Source organism: Camelus bactrianus, chromosome 11 (assembly GCF_048773025.1).
Source record: "Camelus bactrianus isolate YW-2024 breed Bactrian camel chromosome 11, ASM4877302v1, whole genome shotgun sequence".
NCBI classification, from domain to species: Eukaryota; Metazoa; Chordata; class Mammalia; order Artiodactyla; family Camelidae; genus Camelus; species Camelus bactrianus.
In genome coordinates, this window is record NC_133549.1 from 23,098,012 (window position 1) to 23,120,708 (window position 22,697).

At 43.0% G+C, this 22,697-nt stretch overlaps 1 protein-coding gene across 1 annotated transcript; it reads left to right on the forward strand.

Moving 5' to 3' along the window:
- Window positions 1-1,338: 1,338 nt before the first annotated feature.
- Window positions 1,339-18,451, forward strand: OAT (ornithine aminotransferase). Its single transcript, XM_074373427.1, has 12 exons — window positions 1,339-1,433; window positions 2,518-2,579; window positions 5,840-5,911; window positions 7,477-7,704; window positions 10,407-10,631; window positions 10,733-10,828; window positions 12,862-12,989; window positions 13,659-13,781; window positions 14,429-14,557; window positions 15,459-15,572; window positions 16,350-16,494; window positions 17,612-18,451. Exons 4-12 carry the CDS (start codon window positions 7,506-7,508, stop codon window positions 17,770-17,772), a joined length of 1,320 nt encoding a protein of 439 aa, XP_074229528.1. The 5' UTR covers window positions 1,339-1,433; window positions 2,518-2,579; window positions 5,840-5,911; window positions 7,477-7,505; the 3' UTR covers window positions 17,773-18,451.
- The last annotated feature ends 4,246 nt before the right edge of the window (window positions 18,452-22,697 follow it).

The following is a 22,697-nucleotide window of genomic DNA, read 5'->3' on the forward strand; positions in this document are numbered from 1 at the left end:
GTGCTGTTTACAGCTTGCTCTGTGCCCACACCATTTTCCAGCCTTTACTGTATAGCTTTGACTTTCTACTCAGCTAAGGGTTGTCTTAGTTGGTTACGTGTGTTGACTGAGTTCCATCTGTCCTCCTACCCCATCCTCCCCACCCTGCCCCACCCTGCCCAGGAGGCTGACCTGCAGGGACTGCCCTCGTAGGGCTCCCTAGGTCTCTGGCTTTCTAAAGGGTTCAGTCCATGGAGAAACCTGGCTGGAGCTGAGAGGTCAGGATGCTCATCACCCCAGCTCCCTTCCTTGGAGGTCACTGATGACTACCGCCCAGGCAGGTGGCCTCACCTTTCTTTTTGTCTTTGGGCTCCGGAAACAGCTCCCTTTAGGCTTATAGTTGACGAAGGCCCTCCCTGGTGCACTAGCCCCAGGTTACTTTCTACCCCTCGTGGTTTACATGTTCACACTCAATAATAAGTGTGAACAAATACACCTCAATTTTGATTTTAGAGTGTGCCATCACTTTACGGGTGGGACCCTGACGGATCGGGGTGCTCTAACGGAACATGGTGCTGACTTGCAGTCTTCTGTCCCCTCAGCTGTCTGCGACTGCCCTCAGAGAAGGGGGAGGCTCACAGGGCTCCCTCACCTGTGGGATAACCCCAGGTACGTCGCTCCCTCCCTGCCAGCTCTGTCTCCCCCAAATGGTGTAGACTAAACGTTGTCCTAGGCCCTCTTGAGTCTAGCATGAGATTCTCCTGGCCTATACTTTCTGAGTTCTGCGTTTTCTAACGAGTTGTGGAGGGTGGCGCGGACAGACTTACAGATTGTGTTGGCGCCATTTCAGTGTCCACCAGCAGCCACGAGAAGGTGGGCACTGATTCCTGCGGCAGTGATGCTTCTGGGGGTGGGTTCAGAGGCGCAACAACGCCGCCGCACACCAGGGCCGCGGCATGGGCGCCGCCCCTTGTCTGGGCCGGCGCCGCTCGGAAGGCTCTGCGAGGCGAGGGCCTGCGAGCGAGGCCGGGGGACGTAGGGCTGGAGGTCCAGCCTGCCGTCCAGCCCCGCGAGGCGGGGGCCCAATCGACGTTTCAACCCTTCGGACCCTGCTTTCCTGCTAGCAAAGGACAAGCAGTGAGCGACAGAGGAAAGGGCGCTGGCCGGGCGAGCGCCCGAGCGCAGGGACCTGACGGCAGTCCAGAGCAGCCGGGTCCCGGACGCGAGAGCGGGGCTCGAACCAGCGGTCCCGAGCAGAGCCGGCGACTCGCGGCTGCAGGGCGGAGGGCGGGCTCACGGCGACTGGGGCCTAGCCTTCCACTGCCAGCCAATGGGCGGCGAGGGCGTCCCTGGGCGGGGCACAGGCAGCGTCTTAAGCTCAGTGACGCGCTGCCGTCGTCTCTGCTGCTCAGTTGACTTCGCGTGTCCGCGGCTGGCTTCGGAGGCGCCCCTAGGTATCCGCGTCCGTGCCGTGGTGCTGGGGCTCGGGAGACTCCTGGGCGCCGCGGACTGCGGCGGGCGAGGCGGGCGGGCGCGGGCGGCTCCGGTCCGGGGATCGAGGGGGAGAGGGCTGAGGGAACGCTGGGCCCCGACCGGCTTGCAGGCTCCGCCTCCGAAGCCGGTTTACGCGGCGGGCGGTGGGCACCGCGGGGCCGCAGAGCCGCGCGTCCGCGCAGAGTCCCGGCGGGCAGGGGCGCGGCGCATCCTGGTCGGGAACGGGGGAGGCAGGAGAGAGAGGCTGTGGATGTGGCACCTCCGCCTGCCAGAGCGGGCGGAGCCGGGCCGGTCTTTTGGCGCGCGGCCCAGGGGAGCCGGCGCTCTGCCCTCCCGGCCTGCAGCCCCCGAGCCCGCGCCGCGGCCCCAGGAGCCGCGGGGTCTCTGCGCCTCGGAACCGAGCCTCTCGAGCGCCTCCGCATTTCCGGGGAGGAGGTGTTTAGGGCTCCGGCGCGTGGGGTGGGGGCTCCGGGCCCCGCAGGCACCCCGGGTTCCTGATGTCGGCCAGGAGGGCGCATCCTGGATACTGGCTGGACTGCTCAGTAAACGGTGGCTTTTGTTATGGGGCCAGGGACCCGATGGAGACTATTGAGAAGGGGTCCGAGTCCTCCCAGTCAGCTCCCAGGACCTGCCGCCAACCTGCCCATCTCTCCCCTCCCCCAACCTATCTCCTTGAACCTTCCAGCGTTTGTCCAAATAAAAAATTAGGGACGTAGAGCCTTACGTTACAGTAACGTGCAGGTTAGTTACGTGGTGTCAGGGGATGGGGTCAACAGGGCTTCAGCGCGAAGACTTCATCCCTTGAGCTTCTTTGGCAGCAGTGCTGAGCGTTAATAAATTCTGGTTCAGTTCGGTGGTACACTTGTCCTCAGTGACCTACAGTCTCTTCCCTTTGTCACTGTATCTCTCACCTTCTTAGTGTTCAGTTTTACTTCTTTGACAAGTTAAGGTGATAAATTAAGGGGGAAAAGGAGTGACTTTGGAACGAAGTGGCTTTAAGAAATTACTAAACTCCATTTTCTCAATTCTGAATCTCTTTTTCAGGTTTGTAAGAGTTTCTGAAGATAAACTATTTCTCTCGACCTGAGCCTGGAGCTGTTCTTTAGGTATGTAATCCAAATTCTTCGTCTTACCCATTTGGAAGAAACAATAGACTTCTTTCATTGGAATATCCTGGTTCTGTTTTCAGAGAATCTGGTTCCTGAGTATAAAAAAGATCTAAGTAGGAAAGTAGAATCTTTTAAAAAAAACAGGACTTAAATAATAAAGCTTATTGTTTTGGATTTACAGATTTTTCATGGTGTTCAAGATTAGTTTTGGATTTGTTCCCCAAAAAGAATAATGGTAAAAATTCTTGGAAAGGCACGTTTTTCCTCAAAGAGGCTGTCTTATTTGTATTTCCACCCATACTCTGCCTTTATTACAGTGATTTGAGTGCATATTTTATGCCCTTTACTGAATTCTTGGGGATGGGTGAAATCTCATACATTTAAAAGTAGTGATGAATGGATTTTGGAGGTGTGTGGAGGGTGTGAGCTAATAGAGCCAGTCCCTTTTCAGTAGTAACGCTTACGGTGTTTGCCAGTGACGCACTTGAGTTGAATTTTAGCCAGATTACGTAAAAAAAAAACCCAAAAAGCTTTTGTTGGCAGAACTTTTCAAAAAGGACTGTATTTGTGAATGGTTACCTCAAGAGAAGTAAATATTTGACAGATGTAGTAAAACCAAATTTATTCCTCAAGTGGAATATTTTAAGTGGCTTTTTGATGAATTTACAGTTTTTTTCTTTTAAAGTGATTTAGAAAAACAGTATTTCATAGGGTATGCTAAATTAACTCTTCGCCATACAGCCTTGTATGGAATTCTGTTTTAAGTGTGTTCTAGTGGAGATAGGATGGATCAGGAGGAAATAATAGTAGTTTGAAGAAGGACTTTGTTAATTATGTGGATTCCTGAAAACATTCAGTGTTAAAGTTTTTACTGTCAGTAATTGTCCTTTTCTCCAAGACCTGAGCGTGTGCCTGTGTTAAATGCACAGCCTGGAGTGAACTAATCTAATGAAGTGAACTCTTGATGGAAAGATTATTCTTGGTGACGTCATGCTAGCCTCCTCTTAGATGCAGCTCCATGGGGGTGGTGGGTGATTTAATCATATCTGGGGCCGGCCTTGCTGTCTGTTGCTCCCTTGACTCTCTCAGAAGTCCTAAGTCTGTTTAGGAGTGACCTCGTTCTCTTGGCAGACAAGGAATGCCCAAACTTGGGCTAGGTTCTGGAGATGCAAAGTGAACTTTAAGACATGGTTACTGTCCTTTTAAGGAGTCTAGAAGGATTCTAGTAGGCATGAAAAGAAGTGTCCTGAAATATTAGGACTTGTGACAAAAATCTGCAGGTTTCCTGGGAATCTTCAGAAGGTCTTAGTGGTAAAATTCTATAGGGAAGGGGTGAAATAAAACTAACATGTATAATATTTGTAGAAAATGAAAAGTTAATGATTACTATGCAGTTCCAAGTAATTTTCTTGTGTTTCTGATTTTTTATCTATAGAAAAAAATTTTTTAGAGAAAAAAAAGAAACTCTAGCACTGTTGATTTTTATGTTGCAGAAATTGGCTAATTCCCTTATGAATTTAAGGGAAGAGAGAACGATTTGAGTGGCCATTTTGTGCTAAGTTTGGTGCTAACATAACATTATCTCATTTAGTCCTCAGCCATGGCCTTGGATGGCTTCAACCTCATTTTACAAAAGGGGACATTGAAGCTGAAAGAAATTGACAAAACTGTCCAAACAAAGATACTCTTTAAGAGCCCGAGCTAAAATTGAAATCCTGGTCTCCAAACTCTGAGGACTTACTCTCCGGGTTTCCCAAGCCTTTTTGGAAGAGGAAATTGATGATGTTGGCTATTTTTAAGCCTATCTCATTTCTGTTCTAATATTTCTTATATAGTGCCAAGCACAGTAACTTGAACACAGAAGGTTCTTTAATAGAAATGTGCTTACAGGATTCTAGTACATTTGATGCATCAAACCACAGGACTTTCCCCAGTTGAATTTAAATATTCAGAGTTCATCTTTAAAAACCTTCAAGATGAGTATTAGTAATGTTTTGGATGTTCCTGTTTTGTCAGTAAGTTGTAATTATTTTTAATAAAACTGCCTGAACTCTGCATGTAAATGGATATTTTGTCTCATTTCTGTTGCAAAGGAGCTGAGCAAATGTCTTGTATGAAAGGAGAGTGTTGAATTTAGGTAGTTTCAAAGATTACTTTCATTCACAGTATTTAATCAACTTGTTGATTAACTTAAAAGATGCTACTTAGAGAGTTTATAGTATTTTTTTTAATACCTCATTTTTTCAGAGCCTCTCTGCCAGCTTCTAGAGAAGTCACAGAGCTGTAGACTCTGATAGAAAAATCATCATAGAGAATCGTTTTCATTTTAGAATTTGCCCCATCCCTTAGAGATGACTTTTAAGACCTAATTGCTGTGCGTCCAGAAGTAGTGACTTCTGCTTTTCTTTTAACCACAATCCGTGTTTTCAGAGCTTCTCAAAATCCTCTTTTTGTCTTAGTTTGGTTTTCTTTGTTGTCTAAGCTTTCTCTTTGTCTAATGTGACAACTTAGGCAGACAGTTTCATTTTTAATAACTTTTTCTGATTATAATTGTAATTCTCGATCATTAGAAAACATGGAAAGTATAGAACAGTAGAAAGATAACCACAGTGAGCTTTCTTGTGTATAGTATTTTTTTGGAAAGTTGACCTTTCTGTATATATAGGATTTTATTTTCTTCACCTAAACATATCCTAAAACATCTCCCCGTGTCATTAAAATCTATAATTATTTTAAATGACAGTATATTGTGTATGTGACTATGTTGAACCATTCTCATATTACTGAACACCTTATATTTATGACTATTTCTTCACATTCCTGAGTATTTCTTTAGGACAGAATCTTGAGAGTGAAATTCATGGTCTAAGAGCACAAACATATCTAAGGCTTTCATTGTGGTTACAGTTCTTTTCTGAAAGTGTTCAAAGAATATCTGAGTAGCACTGTTTTACTGCTAATTTGACCGAGGCAAAAATTAATTTGTTTTGATTTTGTAGTTGGTCAAATGGTATTAATTCTTCAAGAAATAAGGTTAAAATTGATGTTTTTGACTTAGCAGTAGTGTTTTGGGGAAGTTGTGTCTAGTATAATGGAATTTTTGCACTTTTGCTAGTGGCTATCTCCAGCCTTAATGATTCTTACGTAAGTTTTTTTGTTATTACTACATACTTCTTTGAAATAAAATCTAGTGGAAATTAGGGACTTTCTCCCTAGAAAAATTGCACTTATGCATATAATTCTGCTTTTTCTTTCAGGAGTTAGTGGACCCTCTGAAGACTGTCCCTGGGTCTGTTCTATCTGAACTGTGGGAAGAAAAAAGATAGTTGGTAAGTCTTGGCAAACCAGAGTGCTGGATTTGTTTAGCAGTTGGCACATTCCGTTGGATTTACTGGGTAGTGCCAAGTTGAAGGGGAAGCAAGCCAAGCTCCAAGTATTAGGTTCGGCTATTTGGCAGCTCAGATTGAGGGCCAGGAGATCATGCGTGGCATGACTTGTCATCGACAGAGTTCTGTTGAAACATGAGTTAGCTAGTTAACTAATTCTAAAAAATTAAGTATAGACATATTAAGTGTTTGGCAACTTTCCACTAATCTTGAATTCATCTTCAAAACAAAAACACCCCCTCGCCCCCGATGTGATTCCTATGTATTTTCCCCAATTTCCTTATTTATTCTTGGATTTTTCCATAGCTCAGTCTGCACTTCATGGCTTATGGTGACTATTAATGGTACAGTTGGATACAAAGCACGGTGGTGGGGCTGGTTTTAGGACTGCTGGTAGTGGGTGAGAAAAGCCATGACCCTGAAATATATAAATAGATTTGCTCAGTGATGTTTAGGTTTTATTACTAAGCTTCTTACCTTATTGTAGTTTGATGTTCTCTAAATTCTAATTGCCTTTTTCCCTCCTTTGTGGCACTTTTTTGGGGATTAATGTTATAGAAACAATCATGCTAACAGAGTAGGCTGTTTCTTTTGGGAGGTGCAGCTTTTCATCTCATATATATTGTTTTATTTTGGTTTTGGTCTGTTCCACTTATTGTAAAAGGTCTTCAAAGCCTATTTATTATAAATTACAAAACCTTTTTTTCCCTGTCTTTTTACCTTTCACATTTGTTTATGGTAGTTTTGACCTGTGAAAGTTTTAGATATTTGTGGCTAAATAGCAGATTTTACCTTCTGTAGTTTCTGTCTTTGGTGTTACACTTAACCAAGCTCCTCCCATCCCCCAGTAAATCACTCTTCCCTCGCCACACCTAGTCCTTTTGCCTTAGGATGGTCCCTGGTATCTTTGTAGGAACCAAATTCTTCCTTGATTTCCTTACTCTTCAGGTGTAAGGACCAAGTCCATATGCAGAGTAGTTCTCAGTCCCTCTGTCCCCTCCCCCGTGGCTACTATGACTGGGGTAGGCAGCCTGCTTTTCTGATTTGGTCTCTGCCTCTGGGCTCTAGTCTGTAATCCATCTGAGTCTCACACCCCCGCATAAATACCTTTAGAATGGTTGCTCAGTCTCCAAGATTAGGTACCGCCTCTTCAGTCCCTCTGCGGGTCAGCCTTGCCTGACTGCCCCAGAGTGAGAGTGTGTGTGTGTCTTTACTATAAACTGTCAAGTGGCACAGAAGGTGCTCTGCCTTTCTTTGCTGTCCTTGCAGATGCCCTCGGGCTCCTAGCATGTAGCACTTTGCTCACACCCCGCTCTAGCACTTGTCAGGTTCCCTGTGACTGTTTACATACTTGTTCCCCCTGTTGGCCTTCAAGCTTCCCAAAAGGTCTTTAGTTCTCTTATTTTTCTGATTTTTTTGTCAGACTGTGGTAAATGCTCAGCACATAGTAAGTTGACCTACACCTACTCCGGGAAGATCCTTACCCTCACTGCCTTTTCTTTTCACAGGTTAGTGGTATTCTTCCTTGAAGGCCATCATGTTTTCCAAACTAGCACATTTGCAGACCATTGCTGTCCTTCGTCGTGGAGTTCATTCTTCAGTGGCTTCTGCTACATCTGTTGCAACCAAAAAAACGGTCCAAGGCCCTCCATCTTCTGATTCCATTTTTGAACGGGAATCTAAATATGGTGCCCACAACTACCATCCTTTACCGGTAGCCCTGGAGAGAGGGAAAGGTACATTCTAAACGCTCCTCCCCTCATTTGCTTTAAGCTTTTGTAGAAATTGCTTTTATATTTTCTCACTATACATTTTCCCAGATGCATTTAATTTCCATGTTGCCAATGTGATGAATTCAACATTGATTGAGTGTCTAGTGCTTGCTGTGTTAGGTGCTGTGGGAAACACAAAGGTGAACTTTTTCAGTCTTTGTCATGATGGCCTTGCCAGCAAGGGATGCAAGATGTGCAAATAAAGTTCTATTGTATTGCTATTATTTTTTTCTTTCACTTTTACTTTGTGTAATTTTAGACTTAAAAGTTCCAACAGTACAAACATTTTTCTTTTACTGCGATTTCTCAAGTGCTAACGTTTTACCACATTTGCTTAATCTTTTCTCTGCAAACACACACACATTTTTTTCTCGAACCGTTTGAGAGGAAGTTGCAGACATGATGCCTCTTTGCCCCTATATACCTCTATACCCCTACTTGGTGTGTCTTCCCTGAAACACAAGAACTTTCTTTTACATAACAAATTGTAATGATCAAAGTCAGGAAATTGGCACAGCACCATTATCTAACCTATAGGCCTGATCCAGTTTTGTTTGTGTCCTGTGGAGCAAGAGAAAATCTCAGATGATGGGTTGTAGTCAGTTTTCAGGTCTGTTTAGTCTACTTTAACCCAGACCAACTCGTCAGTCTTTGTCTTGGCCTTGAAATTTTTGAAGAGTACAGGCCAATAATTTTTAGACTGAACCTCAGTTTGAGGTTGGCTGGTAAGGTGGTGTCTGCCAGGTTTCTCCACTGCAATGTGGCTGTTTTTCCCTTTTAAATATCTTACAGAGACATGGTTTGAGGCTGCAAATATCCTGTTACTCATCAAACTTTTACTCCCCCTTTTAGCATCTGTTAATGATTCTTGCCTGAATAAATGATGACTGATTGTTGCCAAGTGGTGATTTAATCCACATTTTGAAATAATAGCGATAACTGAATAAAACCAAAGTTTATTACTTAGCTTTGGGCCAGAAGATGATGCATAAGAGTATTCAACATTTTGTATCATTTGCCTGTATTTTATTTGGAACCAGTACTGTAATACAGATATATCCCCTTTTGAACAAATGAAAGTCGAGATTTGTATATTACAAATTTGGAAGCAGTTTGGTTTGCAAAAATATTCTGATAGTAGCAGAGTGTGCACTCTAGAATCTGACTGCCTGGGTGCAGGTCGTGGTTCCAAGTGTGCCAGCTTGGGCTGGTTACTACTTATCTCTGCTGTAGGGGTGGTGGCACTCTCATGGGGGTTTTTGATGGGATAAGCTACAAAAGCACCTAACACAGTGTGTTAAGTACATGGTAAAAGTTAGATGTTAAGCCCCCAATATATTTTAATATCTATGGTCAACTAAAAAAAAAGTTGTAAAATATACATAATATTTACCACTTTAATCACGCAGTTGAGTGGCATTAAGTAACGTTTACAGCATTGTACAACTGTCACCTCTAGCTAGTTCTGGAACTTTTAAAAGTTACCCCAAAAGGAAACCCCATGCTTATGAAACAGTCCCTCCCCATTCTCTTCCTTCTAGAACCTGGCACTACTAATCTGCTTTCTGTTTCTGGGAATTTATTTGCCTATCTGGACATTTCTTATAAGTGGCATCAGATGATACATGACCTGTTGTGTCTGGCTTCTTTCACATAACAGTGTTTTCAGGGTCCATCCGTGCTGTAGCACGTGTTAGTACTTCATTGCTGCTGTCTAGGGTTGAATTACATTCCATTTTATGAACACACCGTATGTCCGTCCATTCATCAGTTGATGGACATTTGGGTGGTTTGCACCTTTAGGCTATTTTGTGTAGTGCTGCTGTGAGCATCGGCGTACAGATTTTTGTTTGAACAGTTGTCTTCCACTTCTTTTGTCTTCCACCTCTTCCTAGGAGTAGGATTGCTGGGTCATATGGTAATTTTCTGTTTAACTTGTTGAGGAACTGCCAAACTGTTTTCAACAGCTGCTGCACGATTTTGCATTCTCACTAGTGGTATGTGAGAGTTCCAGTTTCTCCACATCCTTGCCAATACTTGTTTTCCTTTTTAAAAAAATGATAACTATCCTAGTGGGTGTAAAATGCTATTCTTGTGGTTTTGATGTGCTTTTCTCTAATGACTGATGATACTGAGCATCTTTTCATGTGCCTGTTGGTCATTTGTATATTTTTGGAGACATGTCCATTCAGATTCTTTGCCATTTTTTAATTGGGTTGTGTGTCTTTTTGTTGTTGAGTTTTAAGAATTCTGGATGTTAGATCCTTATTGGATAGATATATGATTTGGAAATATTTTTTTCCCATTCTGTTGGTTTTTACAATCAATCAGTTGTGACTTTTATGTTATGCATAACTTACTTTAAATTCCAACTTTAAATTCCAAACTGGTTTTTCCAGGAATAAACGTTTCACTCTAGAATTTATAAAGTCTTTTCATGTTTTGCTATTTTTGCTAAACGTGTAATTTGAAGCTGGACAGGTAAAGTAGGATTCCTTATAAACCAGAGTTTATCATGCTTGTGCTAAAATAGGCCTTAACCACAATTCTGCATTGAATAGGGGTTCATATGTAGGTATTCAGAGGGCTTGCTAGCCATCTTATTAATCTTTGAACTTTGTGTAATTTAGTGATTTTTCTAAAATTATTTTCCTTATATATTTCAGGTATTTATGTATGGGATGTAGAAGGCAGAAAATATTTTGACTTCCTGAGTGCTTACAGTGCTGTCAACCAAGGGCACTGCCATCCAAAGATTGTGAACGCTCTGAAAAGTCAGGCAGACAAACTGACCTTAACGTCTAGGGCTTTCTACAACGATGTGCTTGGCGAATATGAAGAGCATGTCACTAAACTCTTCAACTACCACAAAGTCCTTCCTATGAATACAGGTAAGATGCTTCCTTTTTCTTTTTTTGGTTATGTAGCCAAGAAAATACTATTTTCTGATATGTAAACATTTTTTAAAAGTGAAAAATATTCTCTTCTGTAGGAGTGGAGGCTGGAGAGACTGCTTGCAAACTTGCTCGTAGATGGGGATATGCTGTTAAGGGTATCCCGAAATACAAAGCGAAGATTGTTTTTGCAGGTAGGTGAAAGCCAGCATTAACTGCTGTGATTTAAACACAGAATATCATTTACCATTTTAATTTACTGATGAAATATTTCTAATATGTTTGCCTCATATATGTTATTTGCTGAATGTTTCATAGAGTTGAGGGATTTCCTTTCTTGGGTTTATTCCCAAGCATTTCTTCATATATGGGATTTTTTTTTTTTTCCTAAATAACTCCGTGCTCCTCCCGCCTTAAAATGAGTCACTGTTTGATTTGTTTCTCATCTGCTTATCTGGTTTTTTTCATAGCAGTTTTCTGGTTAATTAGGTGGTCTTACTGGTAGAGCATTTTTGTGACGTTGTTGGGGTTGAGTTATTTTAGGGTAGGGCCATGTCCTAGGTACGATATGAAGCTTGAATCTTAATATTTAATGTATTATTGTATCATGTTGTTAGAAGCTGTTGGAAGAGGAGGGCCAGAGTTGCCCTGGATATATTTCCGGGAGTGGTGGAGAGGGGTGACTTGAAAACTGAGTGGAGAGACCAACAGTTAATTCAGATGATACAGTCTAACTTTTGGGATCTTATAATAATGTTCAATGGCTAGGTTCTGACTTTTTAGAAACTTTGATTTTCGCTTTTAAAAACATAGAGTATGGATAAATTTGTCACTGCATGTGGTCAAGATGCATTCACCTGATTGTTGACATCATTAAATATTTTGCCTTGTGAACACATGCAAGTAAATTGTAAACACCATAATATAATAGAATCCAGAGTTCAACTGACAGCCAGCCATAGTTGGTATTTAAGGGAGTGACAGATTCCTGTTTCTGAAGAAGAAAAAGTCTGTGCACAGCTCTGTGACCTGCCACTTTGGAATCTTGTGCCTTAGTTGTAGGACAACATCACTGTCTCTTGCAAACAAAATGGCCTTTCTGGTGATTTTCGTCCTTACGGACTGGGTCCAGTCTCTCTCATGTTAGCACAGGGTGCAGAGGTGTTTCAGCTGGGTATTGAAAGAAGTTGGTGAGTCAGTGGGTGGAGACTGTCCCCAGCTGCAAGTCCCTTAATCTGCAGGGTAAGCGGCAGAAAGGAGACTCCTGAGGCCACATGGAGGAGAGCGGAGAGAGAGGCTCATGGTCTGGTTGGTGCATTTTCTGTTAAACAAGCCTGGGCAGAATCAATATGCTTTTGCTTGTTGATAAGTCAAACGGGGATTACTCACAGCTGAAGAGAAGCTTTGCAAGAGTCATGTTTAGAGCTGCTGTGAAGCCAACTTTGAATCACTTGGTACTAGGTTAGTTGAGTTGCTGCTGGCAGAGGTGGTGGGAAGATACTAAAAAAAAAAAGGGCGAACCTCCAGCCCTCTCTTATTCTACTTTCTTTCCTTCCTTGAATTTAACCACATTGAAATTATCTTGCCAGTCATCAATCTATCCCCAGCGCCTAGAACAGTGTCTAATATATGGTAGGTCCTCAAATGATGAGTGAAATAAATTAATGGGTAAAAATTGTTCCTGAGCAAAGGCAGATGCCTGCCCTTTAGCACATAACAGGTTATAATAGCAAGGAAGGCAAATTGAAAGTATTTGGACTGCCTGAGGATGTTTTATCCAAATGAAATTTAAAACTCATTCTGTACTGTAGTTAGACTATAGTGTTGGATTTCTAAAAGGAAACTGCTAATTCTCTACAAAGGGTTGTCTTTTTCTCATATCACTGTCGTAAACGTGTCTAGAAAAACATGCATTGAATGCCTCAGTCGTTAGGGTTTGGGATTACTGAAAGAAAAGTCAGATGTTGGCCCTCAGGGGCTGTATATCAAGTCGGGAGGCTTGGTGGAGAAGTGCCTAAAATAGTCATTGCGAGGCCGGACGGTAGTGATCATATGAACCAGGGTGTTCAATGTCAGATTTTATTTAAACGAATGGGCTCCCTGGAGGCTCTCTAAAGCAAACCTTTGCTTTTTTAAAAATCAAGCTTCCTAAGGTATTTTTAGGGGACAGTGGTTATTAAATTTGCTGGTTTGTTTGAAATAATCAGTGTTTATTTCTTCTTTCTAGCTGGAAACTTTTGGGGTAGAACATTGTCTGCTATCTCCAGTTCCACAGACCCAACCAGTTACGATGGTTTTGGACCATTCATGCCCGGTTTTGAAATCATTCCATATAATGACCTGCCTGCCCTTGAGGTACCTCAGTGAGCACCATGGCCCTTTTGCCCGTAGTAAATAGGACTTAAATTTGTTGACTGTATGAATTAAAAACCAGAGATGTGGCTGTACTGAGAATCGGCTGTATTTAAGTTAGGCCAGGACTTCAGACTTGTTCTCTGTAATGGTCAGTTTCCAACATGGGGAAACCAGGTTCTGTGGTCTGTTCCTGACAACCAGCTTCTAGATTTGTCTCCTGCATAAGTATTAATTTGGGTATTACCTGTTAATTACTTTAGTCGACAAAATTAGTCAGTTTTCAGCTAGCTTTCTAAAATTACGCAGTGAAAACAAACAAACCAAACAAAAAACTAGGCAGTGGAAGACTTGTAAAATCAAAAGAGAACGCTTTTGATGTATCTATTGAATGGCTCTTTAAAAGGCCATTTTCATTAGTTTTTATTTATAGTGCATGTAAGTATGTATTAGAAAATGTAAGATGCGGTAGCTTAAAGCTGAAGTGTTTGGAACTTTTGGTAATCAAATGTCAGTCAGAAAAGGTATACTTTGAAGTTAGAATATAAGTTAGTGCAAAAACCTAAACTGTACACTGATCCTCTGTGGGGAAATACATGCATTATGTGATTTCAGTTTTCTAGGTAGGTTGGAAGGGAAGTTACTGAAAACATATCCATGCTGTTTTCGTAGCGTGCTCTTCAGGATCCCAATGTTGCTGCGTTCATGGTAGAACCGATCCAGGGTGAAGCAGGCGTGGTCGTCCCGGACCCAGGCTACCTCATAGGCGTGCGAGAGCTCTGCACCCAGCACCAGGTCGCCCACCTGCCCGCCTGCCGGCATCTGTTAAGGGTTCCACTGATGGGATAAAACACGGAGATTACATCCTCCCTCCACTAGAGGGAGACGCCATCTAAAAGCTTCAGAACCTTCCAGGGCGCTCTCTCTATCAGCAGCTTACCGACTGGGCCCTGACCCTGGTGCCTCCCCTCCACTCCAGCAGCCTCTGCTCTGATCCTTCTCAAACTCTTTGTCGTGACCCTTTGCTCCAGAATTTAAGCTCTCTTCTCCTTTCCCCACCAACCTAAAAAGTATTTAATAAGAAATAAATATTAATAAATATTAATGGAATGAGCAAGGGGATTAATTTATTCCCAGAGAGCAATTATATTAAAAAAAAAAACAAACCCCACAAAGCCGTCACTTTGCATAAATGCTTTTCCACTGTGTAGGACAGTGCAGAATGGGCCTCTGGGGAGACAGTGGCCTGACACAGGCAGTAATTAGTGTGTCCACAGGATTCTCATAGGACGCTGTTGAAGTTGGGTGGGTGATTCAGATGTTTTCACAAATCTGGGGGAATGTCAGAATGACAGATTTGTGCAGGGAAGAGTGAAATAAAGATCACTGCTTCCCTATGGAAATGAAAATAATAATTAATGCTGTTTTGTTATTTTCCAAAGGTTCTGTTTATTGCTGATGAAATACAGACAGGATTGGGCAGGACTGGGAGATGGCTGGCTGTTGATCACGAAAATGTCAGACCTGATTTAGTCCTTCTAGGAAAGGCACTTTCTGGTGGTTTATACCCTGTAAGTTGAATGTTCAACCTCTCTTTCTATTCCCTGCTCATGAATCCTTAAGATATTTTTATATTAGCTGATTGTGACGATAATGTCTTTCTGATGGTTTGGTTTTACTTACTGTGCTATGTATATAGGTCCCCTGGAATATGTGTAATAAAAATGTTTCAGAGTTCCGTGGGGTGACCCACTTAGTTAATTTTAGCTGAAGAATTGAGTGTGCCTTGGGATTTGCTCCATGGCATTTGTTTTGCATGCAAACATTTTATCCCAAGAGTACTCCTGTGGACCCCTATGCTCTTCCCCCATTGTTCGGGAACATAGCATTGTGTTTCTCATTGTTTAAACTAATTGTTCAAAACCACGACGGACTAATGTAGAGGTTGGAAAACATTAATGTTTAATTGTAGTTCTTTCTTTGGGTTTGCTATTGAGAGCCAGTAATTGGTGCGGATCAGCGGGCCCTGAAGTGCAGTGCAGGACATTGTTTTCTAAGCAGTTAGGCAGAGCATTGCACTTTGAGTGTGGAAAGAATTCTTAATTATGTCGTTGCAGATACAGCTTTCTTTTAGTTACAGAATGCTATTCTGTGCCATCAAAGTGTGCCTGGTGTGGCTGTAATGTGTCAGGGCATTAACTCAGTTTGTCACTGGTAGTTAAGGTGGCACATGTGTAGCTTTTGTTGGTTGGAACTTTGTCACAGTTAATTTCAGCTTCATAAATATTTGTGTTCCTGGTAAGAATAAGAATAGTTCATGTGATTGTGCTGTGCACCAGAGATTGACACATTGTAACTGACTGGACTTCAGTTGAAAATAAATAAATAAATAAAAATTTTTTTAAAAAGGAATAAAAAAGAGTAGTTTATCTGAGAAAAAACTCGGGCAGCACTGAATTCTGTGTCTTTCAGGTGTCCGCAGTGTTGTGTGATGATGAAATAATGCTGACCATTAAGCCAGGGGAGCACGGTTCAACGTATGGTGGCAATCCCCTAGGCTGCCGAGTGGCCATTGCAGCCCTGGAGGTGAGAACTGCTGGCAGCTGTAGGGTATCCAGTCCTTTTGGTGGCATTGAAGAGCCTTGAGTTTGAACCCACTGGTGAAATGAGAAATGTAGTAAGATCACCAAGTATTACAGGACTCAAAGTACAGAGGGAAGATTCTAGGGGCAAGACATTCTCAAAAAGTAATTTAACCTTGGCCTAGGAGACAGGAATCCTCCGTGGGCTTCCCAAGTTTGCGACAACCTGGGGCTTCGGGCCCAAAGGCCCTGGCTGGTCCTCACAGAGCTCTCACTCTGGCCAGGCCTGGCCTGTCGGGCTTGGCACACGTGGCTTTTTCTGTCGTTGTTGTTAAAGTGGGGACTTGAATGCTTTTAGACTTATTCCTTAAGTGCCTCTGAAAGGCATTAAATTAGTGTGTAATCTCTGAGGATGAACTTTTTAGGGAAAAAGAACAGAGGAAACTCTATTGCAGTTCAAAAATTAAAGTATATTAAGTCCATTCATTTATTCAGCTAATAAGAAAATACATCATTTGCATTAAACAAATTTTAATCCTCTTTTTGCCACGGAATCAGATTGACCATGGACTTGTGACTAAAGCCAGGCTCTTTGTCTGAGCTTGTATATGTTTGATTAGAAATCAAACTGGTACAGTCTTTGAAAAATAGAAATGAAATTTAAGTTACTCTGGTCTTTATCTGATCATGTTCTTCCTTTGCTCATAGTTCACATTCCTCTCCAAAGGACAACATAAAAAAAGGCAATCTTAACGTTTGTGTAATTTCTCTTTGAACGTAGGTTTTGGAAGAAGAAAACCTTGCTGGAAATGCAGAAAAAATGGGTTCCATCTTGAGAAATGAACTCATGAAGCTGCCTTCTGACATTGTAACTACTGTAAGAGGAAAAGGATTATTAAATGCTGTTGTTATTAGAGAAACCAAAGGTACGAGACGACGTTTTACCAGATACTATTTTTATAGGAAGAGCTAAAAACACATTTGATACTTTATCTGGTCGTTGGAGGTCTCTGTTTGTAACTCTGGGCTGGCCTCCTATTGACCAAGTCTTCCAGGCAGAGTATTACCTGATTTATATTAATGGGTTTAAAACTATAGTTCTTTCATACATTAAGGCACATTTAACTAATCCACCTATTGTTTATCCCTGTAAGTCATTTGTTACTCTGCCTCAGTTTAGTTATGCAGTGCTTGGAGATTTCAGTTTATTTTCTGTTCGTGAGTCTGCGCAGTGCACTTGCCAGTCCACTTGCTCTTTGCCAGTCTTTTCCTTCCTTACCTGAATACTTTGCACATCGGCAGAGGCTGTAGGAGCAGCAGTAATACGAGGGATGATGATGATGATGATGTTGATAATAAAAATAACCCCAGCTGCCACTTCATTGAATGTTTGGTGTTTAACACATCATTTGTAGCCCTTAAGGGTTCCTTGCTGGATTTTCTTGCCATAACTCTTCCTTTTAAAGCAGTGATTTTTAACCTTGACTGTATTTAGAATCACCTGGGGAGCTTTTTAACAAATTAATCCAAGTCTAGCCTTGGTGCGGAGACGCTGATTTGATGGGTCTGGAGTGGGGCCCAGGCACTGGCGACGGCCCTTTCATGATTCTGATGCAGCCGGGGTTGAGAATCATACAATGAAATGAAGAGAGTCTCAGGAAGCAGATCCAGGTTAGGAATGTGTAGGGTTCACTGGGTTTTGGGTACGGCTTATTCTGTGCCAGTTACTTATCTGTATCATTCCCCAGTTCTTTTGTACTGATTCCTCGTGTAATTAATGACATCTGCCTTAGCATGTAATTTTTTCACTTGGTCTTTTTCACTTACAAAAAACTAACAAAAATCGTGTCATTCGAACCATTGCTGAAAAGTAACTTCATTTTGATGAGTAAGAACAAAGCAAGCTTGCAGCTCGGCGCTGCCTTTCTTGAGTAGGCACTGGGAATTCTGTCTTGCCAGGCCGCCCTTGCCCACACATGCTGCAAGAGAACGTTTAAACATCTGGCTTTGATCAGCATATTATGTTTGACGTCTTTTCTTCAGATTATGATGCTTGGAAGGTGTGTCTGCGACTTCGAGATAATGGACTTCTGGCCAAGCCAACCCATGGCGACATCATCAGGCTTGCACCTCCGCTCGTGATCGGGGAGGATGAGATTCAGGAGTCCGTGGAAATCATTAACAAGACCATCCTGTCTTTCTGAGGGTGTGGACAGTTTCCAGTGGTGCCTGGGAGCCAGCCGGAGACGGGCAGGTCGTCGACATCCTGCGCAAAGCTCTGCGCTTCTATGCTTAGCACTTCTATGCTTAGCACAGACATACTCCACTCCCCCGGGTCAAGGGCTTCTTAAAAAGATATATTATTATTCAGTTCATATGTAATAGAATGACATTTATAAACATGCCGTTTGCTGTGTAATGTAACTCAGAGAGTGTCCTGGTATCTGTGCCTGATTAAGGGTTTTGTGTGCACATGTGCTTTCTGAGGTGCGATGCATCTCTCTGTATATAGACGGCCTTCTAATCAAGCCTTTCAGCATAGTTTATATATGTTTTTATAATTTCCCTGCTGGTATAAATGTTTGTATTTGAAAAAGTTATATGAGGGTATTGCATAGAAGACTTATTACCTAACCTTAGAAAGTTGGATCATAATCATTGAATTTTAGGAAGTATTAGTGGTTAAGCTTATATGAAATATTGGATTTAAGGAGACTCCATATTGACCAACACCAGGGTGAATTCTATGAATGTCATTATTCTGAATTAAGAATTAATGTTTAACATTCCTAGATTATGTTTTAAGTGTTTGGTATCATTTGTAAAGAGTGCTTATTTCCAATCTTTCTTTAAATTTAAAATAAAGCTCATATTTAAAAAGTCTACCTTGGGACCAGTACATGATTACTTCAGTGTTAATTACCTCATATTTTTAAGCTCTCCTGAGAATGTTCTTGGTTTTTTTCATGTGTTTCCTAAGAACATTTGGGCGAATCTGGTAATCTCTAGAAAAACAGAAATTATAAAAAGAAAGTCTCTACTTTCTCCCCTATTAAAATAACTGCTTTTTTCCCATGTGTATACTGTTATTTACCATTTTTATTAAAGTATCCTTATTCATGGTTTTATGCAACCTTTTGTTTTGTTTTCTTCATCCAAACAGTATAGTTTGGATGTTTTTCTGTATCTGTAATTATATGTTTATCTCATTCTCTTGTTGATGAAAAATTAATCAGTCAATCTAAGAAAGAAATGGAAAATTTTATTCAAACCAAATTGAGGATTATAACACGGGAACAGCCTCTCAGAAAACTCTGAAAACCATTCTGCCTGTTAGAAGTCAACACAGTTATACAAGTTTTTTGAGACAGGGCTGTACATTAGATGGCGTATTATTGACAGTTTACACATTCTAGCAAGTGGTGGATCATGGGCCCCTTGTAAGAGTAAGAAGTTGTCTTGGTGGTGCTAGAAAATGTTGCTGTTTGTGGTTGAGCAGTTAACTTCTGCCAATTTGGGGAGGTTTGGTCGATGCAAAATGCAGATAAGCAACACACAGTAGAGGGGCGAAGAGACCAAAAGGCAGAGGAAAACTTTCATGTTTACATTTTTCTTGGCTTGCCATAAAATATGAATTTGATTTCACACTCTAATGAGTATAGTATTTCATCTTAAGTGAATATAATTTCACATCAGGGAACATTTGAGTTGTTTCCAGTTTCACTTTCTTTTAGAAGTGGAGCATAATGCTAATAGCATTGTCTTTTTCCCCCCAGTTTTACTGAGAAATGACATACACCACTGTGTAAGTTTAAGGCATACAGCGTGATGGTTTGATTTACATATATTGTGAACAGTTTTTCACTTTAAACAAAGCTCCTTGTGGCTGCTTTCTGTTTGTATCTGTACAGCCGTGTGAGAGTTTCTGGAGTGGGTTGCTGTGACAAAGAAAACGAACTTTTAATCAGTAGTGCCACATTGCTCCCTGCCCACTCACAGGTTCTAGGGAGTCACCTCTCAGCAGCAGGGGAGTTAATGACCAGATCTGTGAGCCAGCGGTTACAGGAGCGTCTGCTCATACCAAAGGCAATGCTTATTGATTGGGCTGACCTGCCCGGCCCCTGCAGACGTTCAGTCTATATAAGACACATGGCAAACGAGTGTGAGGTCCCTCCTAAAATGTTCAGAAGCTGCCAATTCTCACCCCTGATCGGGAATATGGGACAGGGCTTATTCCTGGTGCTGCTCCCAGAATCCTCCCAGGTCACGCTGTGTCGGCACATTAGATTCCCCAGGGTTTCCCAGGCCTTCCCCGAGACCCGAATCCCTGGGGTAGCACCCAAGCATCAGGAACCTGAAAGCTCCCCAGATGGCTCTGGTGTGCAGTCAGCTGAGAACCTGTTCTAGGAGTCTCACCTAAATGCAGATTCTGACTCAGCGTGTGTGTGGGTGACAGGGAGGGAGATTCTGTATCTCCAATAAGCTCCCAGCAGATGCAGAGTCTGATGCTGCCTTGAGGCGTAAGATTATCAGAAGACAGTTTAACTTGCGTTCAGCAATTCTCACCCATCAGAGAAGCTCTAAAGCCTAGGTGAATTTAACAAATCAACAAGCTTCCTGCTAAATCCTTCGAAACTCCTAATGGTTTGAAAAAGTCCCTGTAGGAAAGCAGAGGGGGCTGTGGAGAGCAGGGAGAGCCTAGCATGCAGTAATGGCCAATGGTATTAGTGAGTCTGGAATCCTGGACAAGGAGGTGGGACTCTATTTGGTAAGAGTGGGGTCCCTGAGGGGAGGGAGTTCAGTGGAGAAATGGGAGGAGCCCACATGGGTTAGGAAAGCCCACCAGGTTGCACGTTGTGCACCTGTTCACCCAGCACATGCTTACTGTTCGGGGCTGTGAGTGTGTGGGCAGCGGAGAACAAGGCAGGAAGGCCCTCGCTCTCTGTAGTCTCCCTGGGATGAAGTGGGGGAGCCTGGGTGGTGGGGAGGCAGGAAGGAGGCAGGGCGTTGGAATGGAACTGGCGTGAAATGTCAGAGCTATTGCCACATCTTAGAGCCTCACTTTTCTCATCTGAGGAACTGGGACAATACCCCCCTTTCAGGAGAGGTCTGAGGATGAGGGGAGATGGTAGCAAAGCCTGTAGATGAGTGAATGAGATGCTCACCTAGGTGCAGATGCTCCCGTGTGGCATGTGGTCACCGTCAGGAGGCCCCGGCCCACACAACTGGGTGGGTGGGTGGGGGACCTCTGGATGAGGGTGACAGCCAGAGGAGGAAAGAAGGGGCGAAGGGGAGGAGTGGCCCAAAGTAGAGAACCACAGAGGGTATGGGATGCCCAGATACTGGCCCTGGTTAGAATCGTCCAAAGAAAGATAACCCAGGAGCTATTTTGTGTCCCATGTTAATCTGCTAGGGCTGCTGTAAAGCACCACAGGATGTCTTTAACAACGGAAGTTTATTTCCTCACGATTCGGGAGACTAGAAGTCTGAGATCCCGAGTCTGGAGGGCTGGTTTCTTCTGTGGCCTTTCGTAGGGATCTGTGTGTCTGCGTCTTAATCTCTTAAAAGGGTAACACTCATACTGGATTATTGGCTTAGGACCCACCTAATGACCTCATTTTAGCTTAAATGTCACTTCAAAGACCTGATCTCCAAACGCAGTCACATTCTGAGGTTTTAGGGGTTAGTACCCTATGAATGTGGGAGAGAGACACAGTTCAGCCCATAACAAACCCCAGTAATGATCTGATCTTTAGATTCTGACCGTCTAGGACACTTCATCTAAGTTAATCATTTCACACATAAGAAACCTGACGTTGGGGCAAGATGTCTGATATACCAGGATAATACATGAGGCAGAATTACAGAGGCGAGATTACGCTGTGTTTCAGGCAGTAGGAATTTAAAGTTCCCAGCTTCCTCCCATCACGAAGGGGATGCACAACGTGGGGACCATTTGTAGGTTTAGAGCCGTGCTTCTCAATGCTGGTTGCCTATCGGGGTCACCTGGAGTACTTAAAAGTCAATATCAGTGTCCAGGCCCCACCTCAAATCAATTCCAACAGAATCTCTGGGGAGAAGGCCTAGGCATTTGTGTATTAAATGCCCCCTAGGGCAGCCTAGTGTGCAGCCTTTGCAGGGTGGGTATTGGATGTGGATGCACAAGCGGATATTGACTGTAAAGCAGGATGTCATTCACTCAGCCTACCAGGCCAGGCCCTGGGCTTGCCCTGAGGACCCACTGTGAAAGAGACGGATGTGGTCCTTGAGCTCATAGGGCTCCTTGGTATGTTGCCAAGTCCAACCTCGTACCGCTTGCTGCCCGACAGGCCAGTAAGTTGAGAGACGAATTGTTGGCGCAAGGAACAGTGACTTTATTTTGAAAGCCAGCAGACTGAGAAGACAGTGGACTAGAGTCTCAAAGAGCCATCTTACCTGAATTTGAATTCAGGCTTCTTTTACACTAAAAGGGGAGGAGGTGTGGTTGGTGATGGCAAACTTCTTGGTGCTGGAATCCTTTGTTCTTTCAGCTGTGGATGAAGGTCACGATGTTCCTGTAAACCTCCAACAAGACAAATGCTTATTCTCTGTTCTGCAGCCTCTGCAACTTTTAATCTCTATGTGAATGAAAAGTGCTGTCCTTTAAAGGTCAGAGCCTTGAGAATGGGCTAGCCTGTATATTTCAGGTTATAGGCAACATTCTTGTAGCGAAAGCAATAGAATACAAAGGTTAAAGTAAAAGAAACAGATCCAGTGTGGAGTCAGATTTATTCTTCCCTATTACAAGGGGTTTATTTGAAAAACATGTGCCATATGGCTAGCCCCAGAGGAAAGGCGGTGGTTCCAAGAAATAGGATTTATTAAACAGTCTGCGCCAGGTGCTATTCCAGATATGTCAGGTTTCATCACAAGTACTAATATCTCCATTATTTTACAGACAGGGAAACCAAGGCTTAGAGAGACAAACTTGCCTTGGGTCACTGAAAGAGTAAGTAAGTGGTGGAGTCCTGGAGCCCTGGCCACCGCGGGCTGGACCAGGCTTCTGCAAGGAGGGAGGATGCAGTCCTAACAGCTAGGGAGATGGTGGACAGCGCTCCCACTTGTCCCAGGAGCATGGCTGAGAGGCGCC

What these genes read in the sequence shown, in the direction of transcription:
- OAT (XM_074373427.1), top strand. Translation starts at nt 7,506, where the DNA reads ATGTTTTCCAAACTAGCACATTTGCAGACCATTGCTGTCCTTCGTCGT. An exon ending in ATGACCTGCCTGCCCTTGAG is followed by an intron (nt 12,990 to 13,658) that starts GTACCTCAGTGA and finishes CTGTTTTCGTAG; the next exon opens with CGTGCTCTTCAGGATCCCAA. An exon ending in TGGCCATTGCAGCCCTGGAG is followed by an intron (nt 15,573 to 16,349) that starts GTGAGAACTGCT and finishes CTTTGAACGTAG; the next exon opens with GTTTTGGAAGAAGAAAACCT.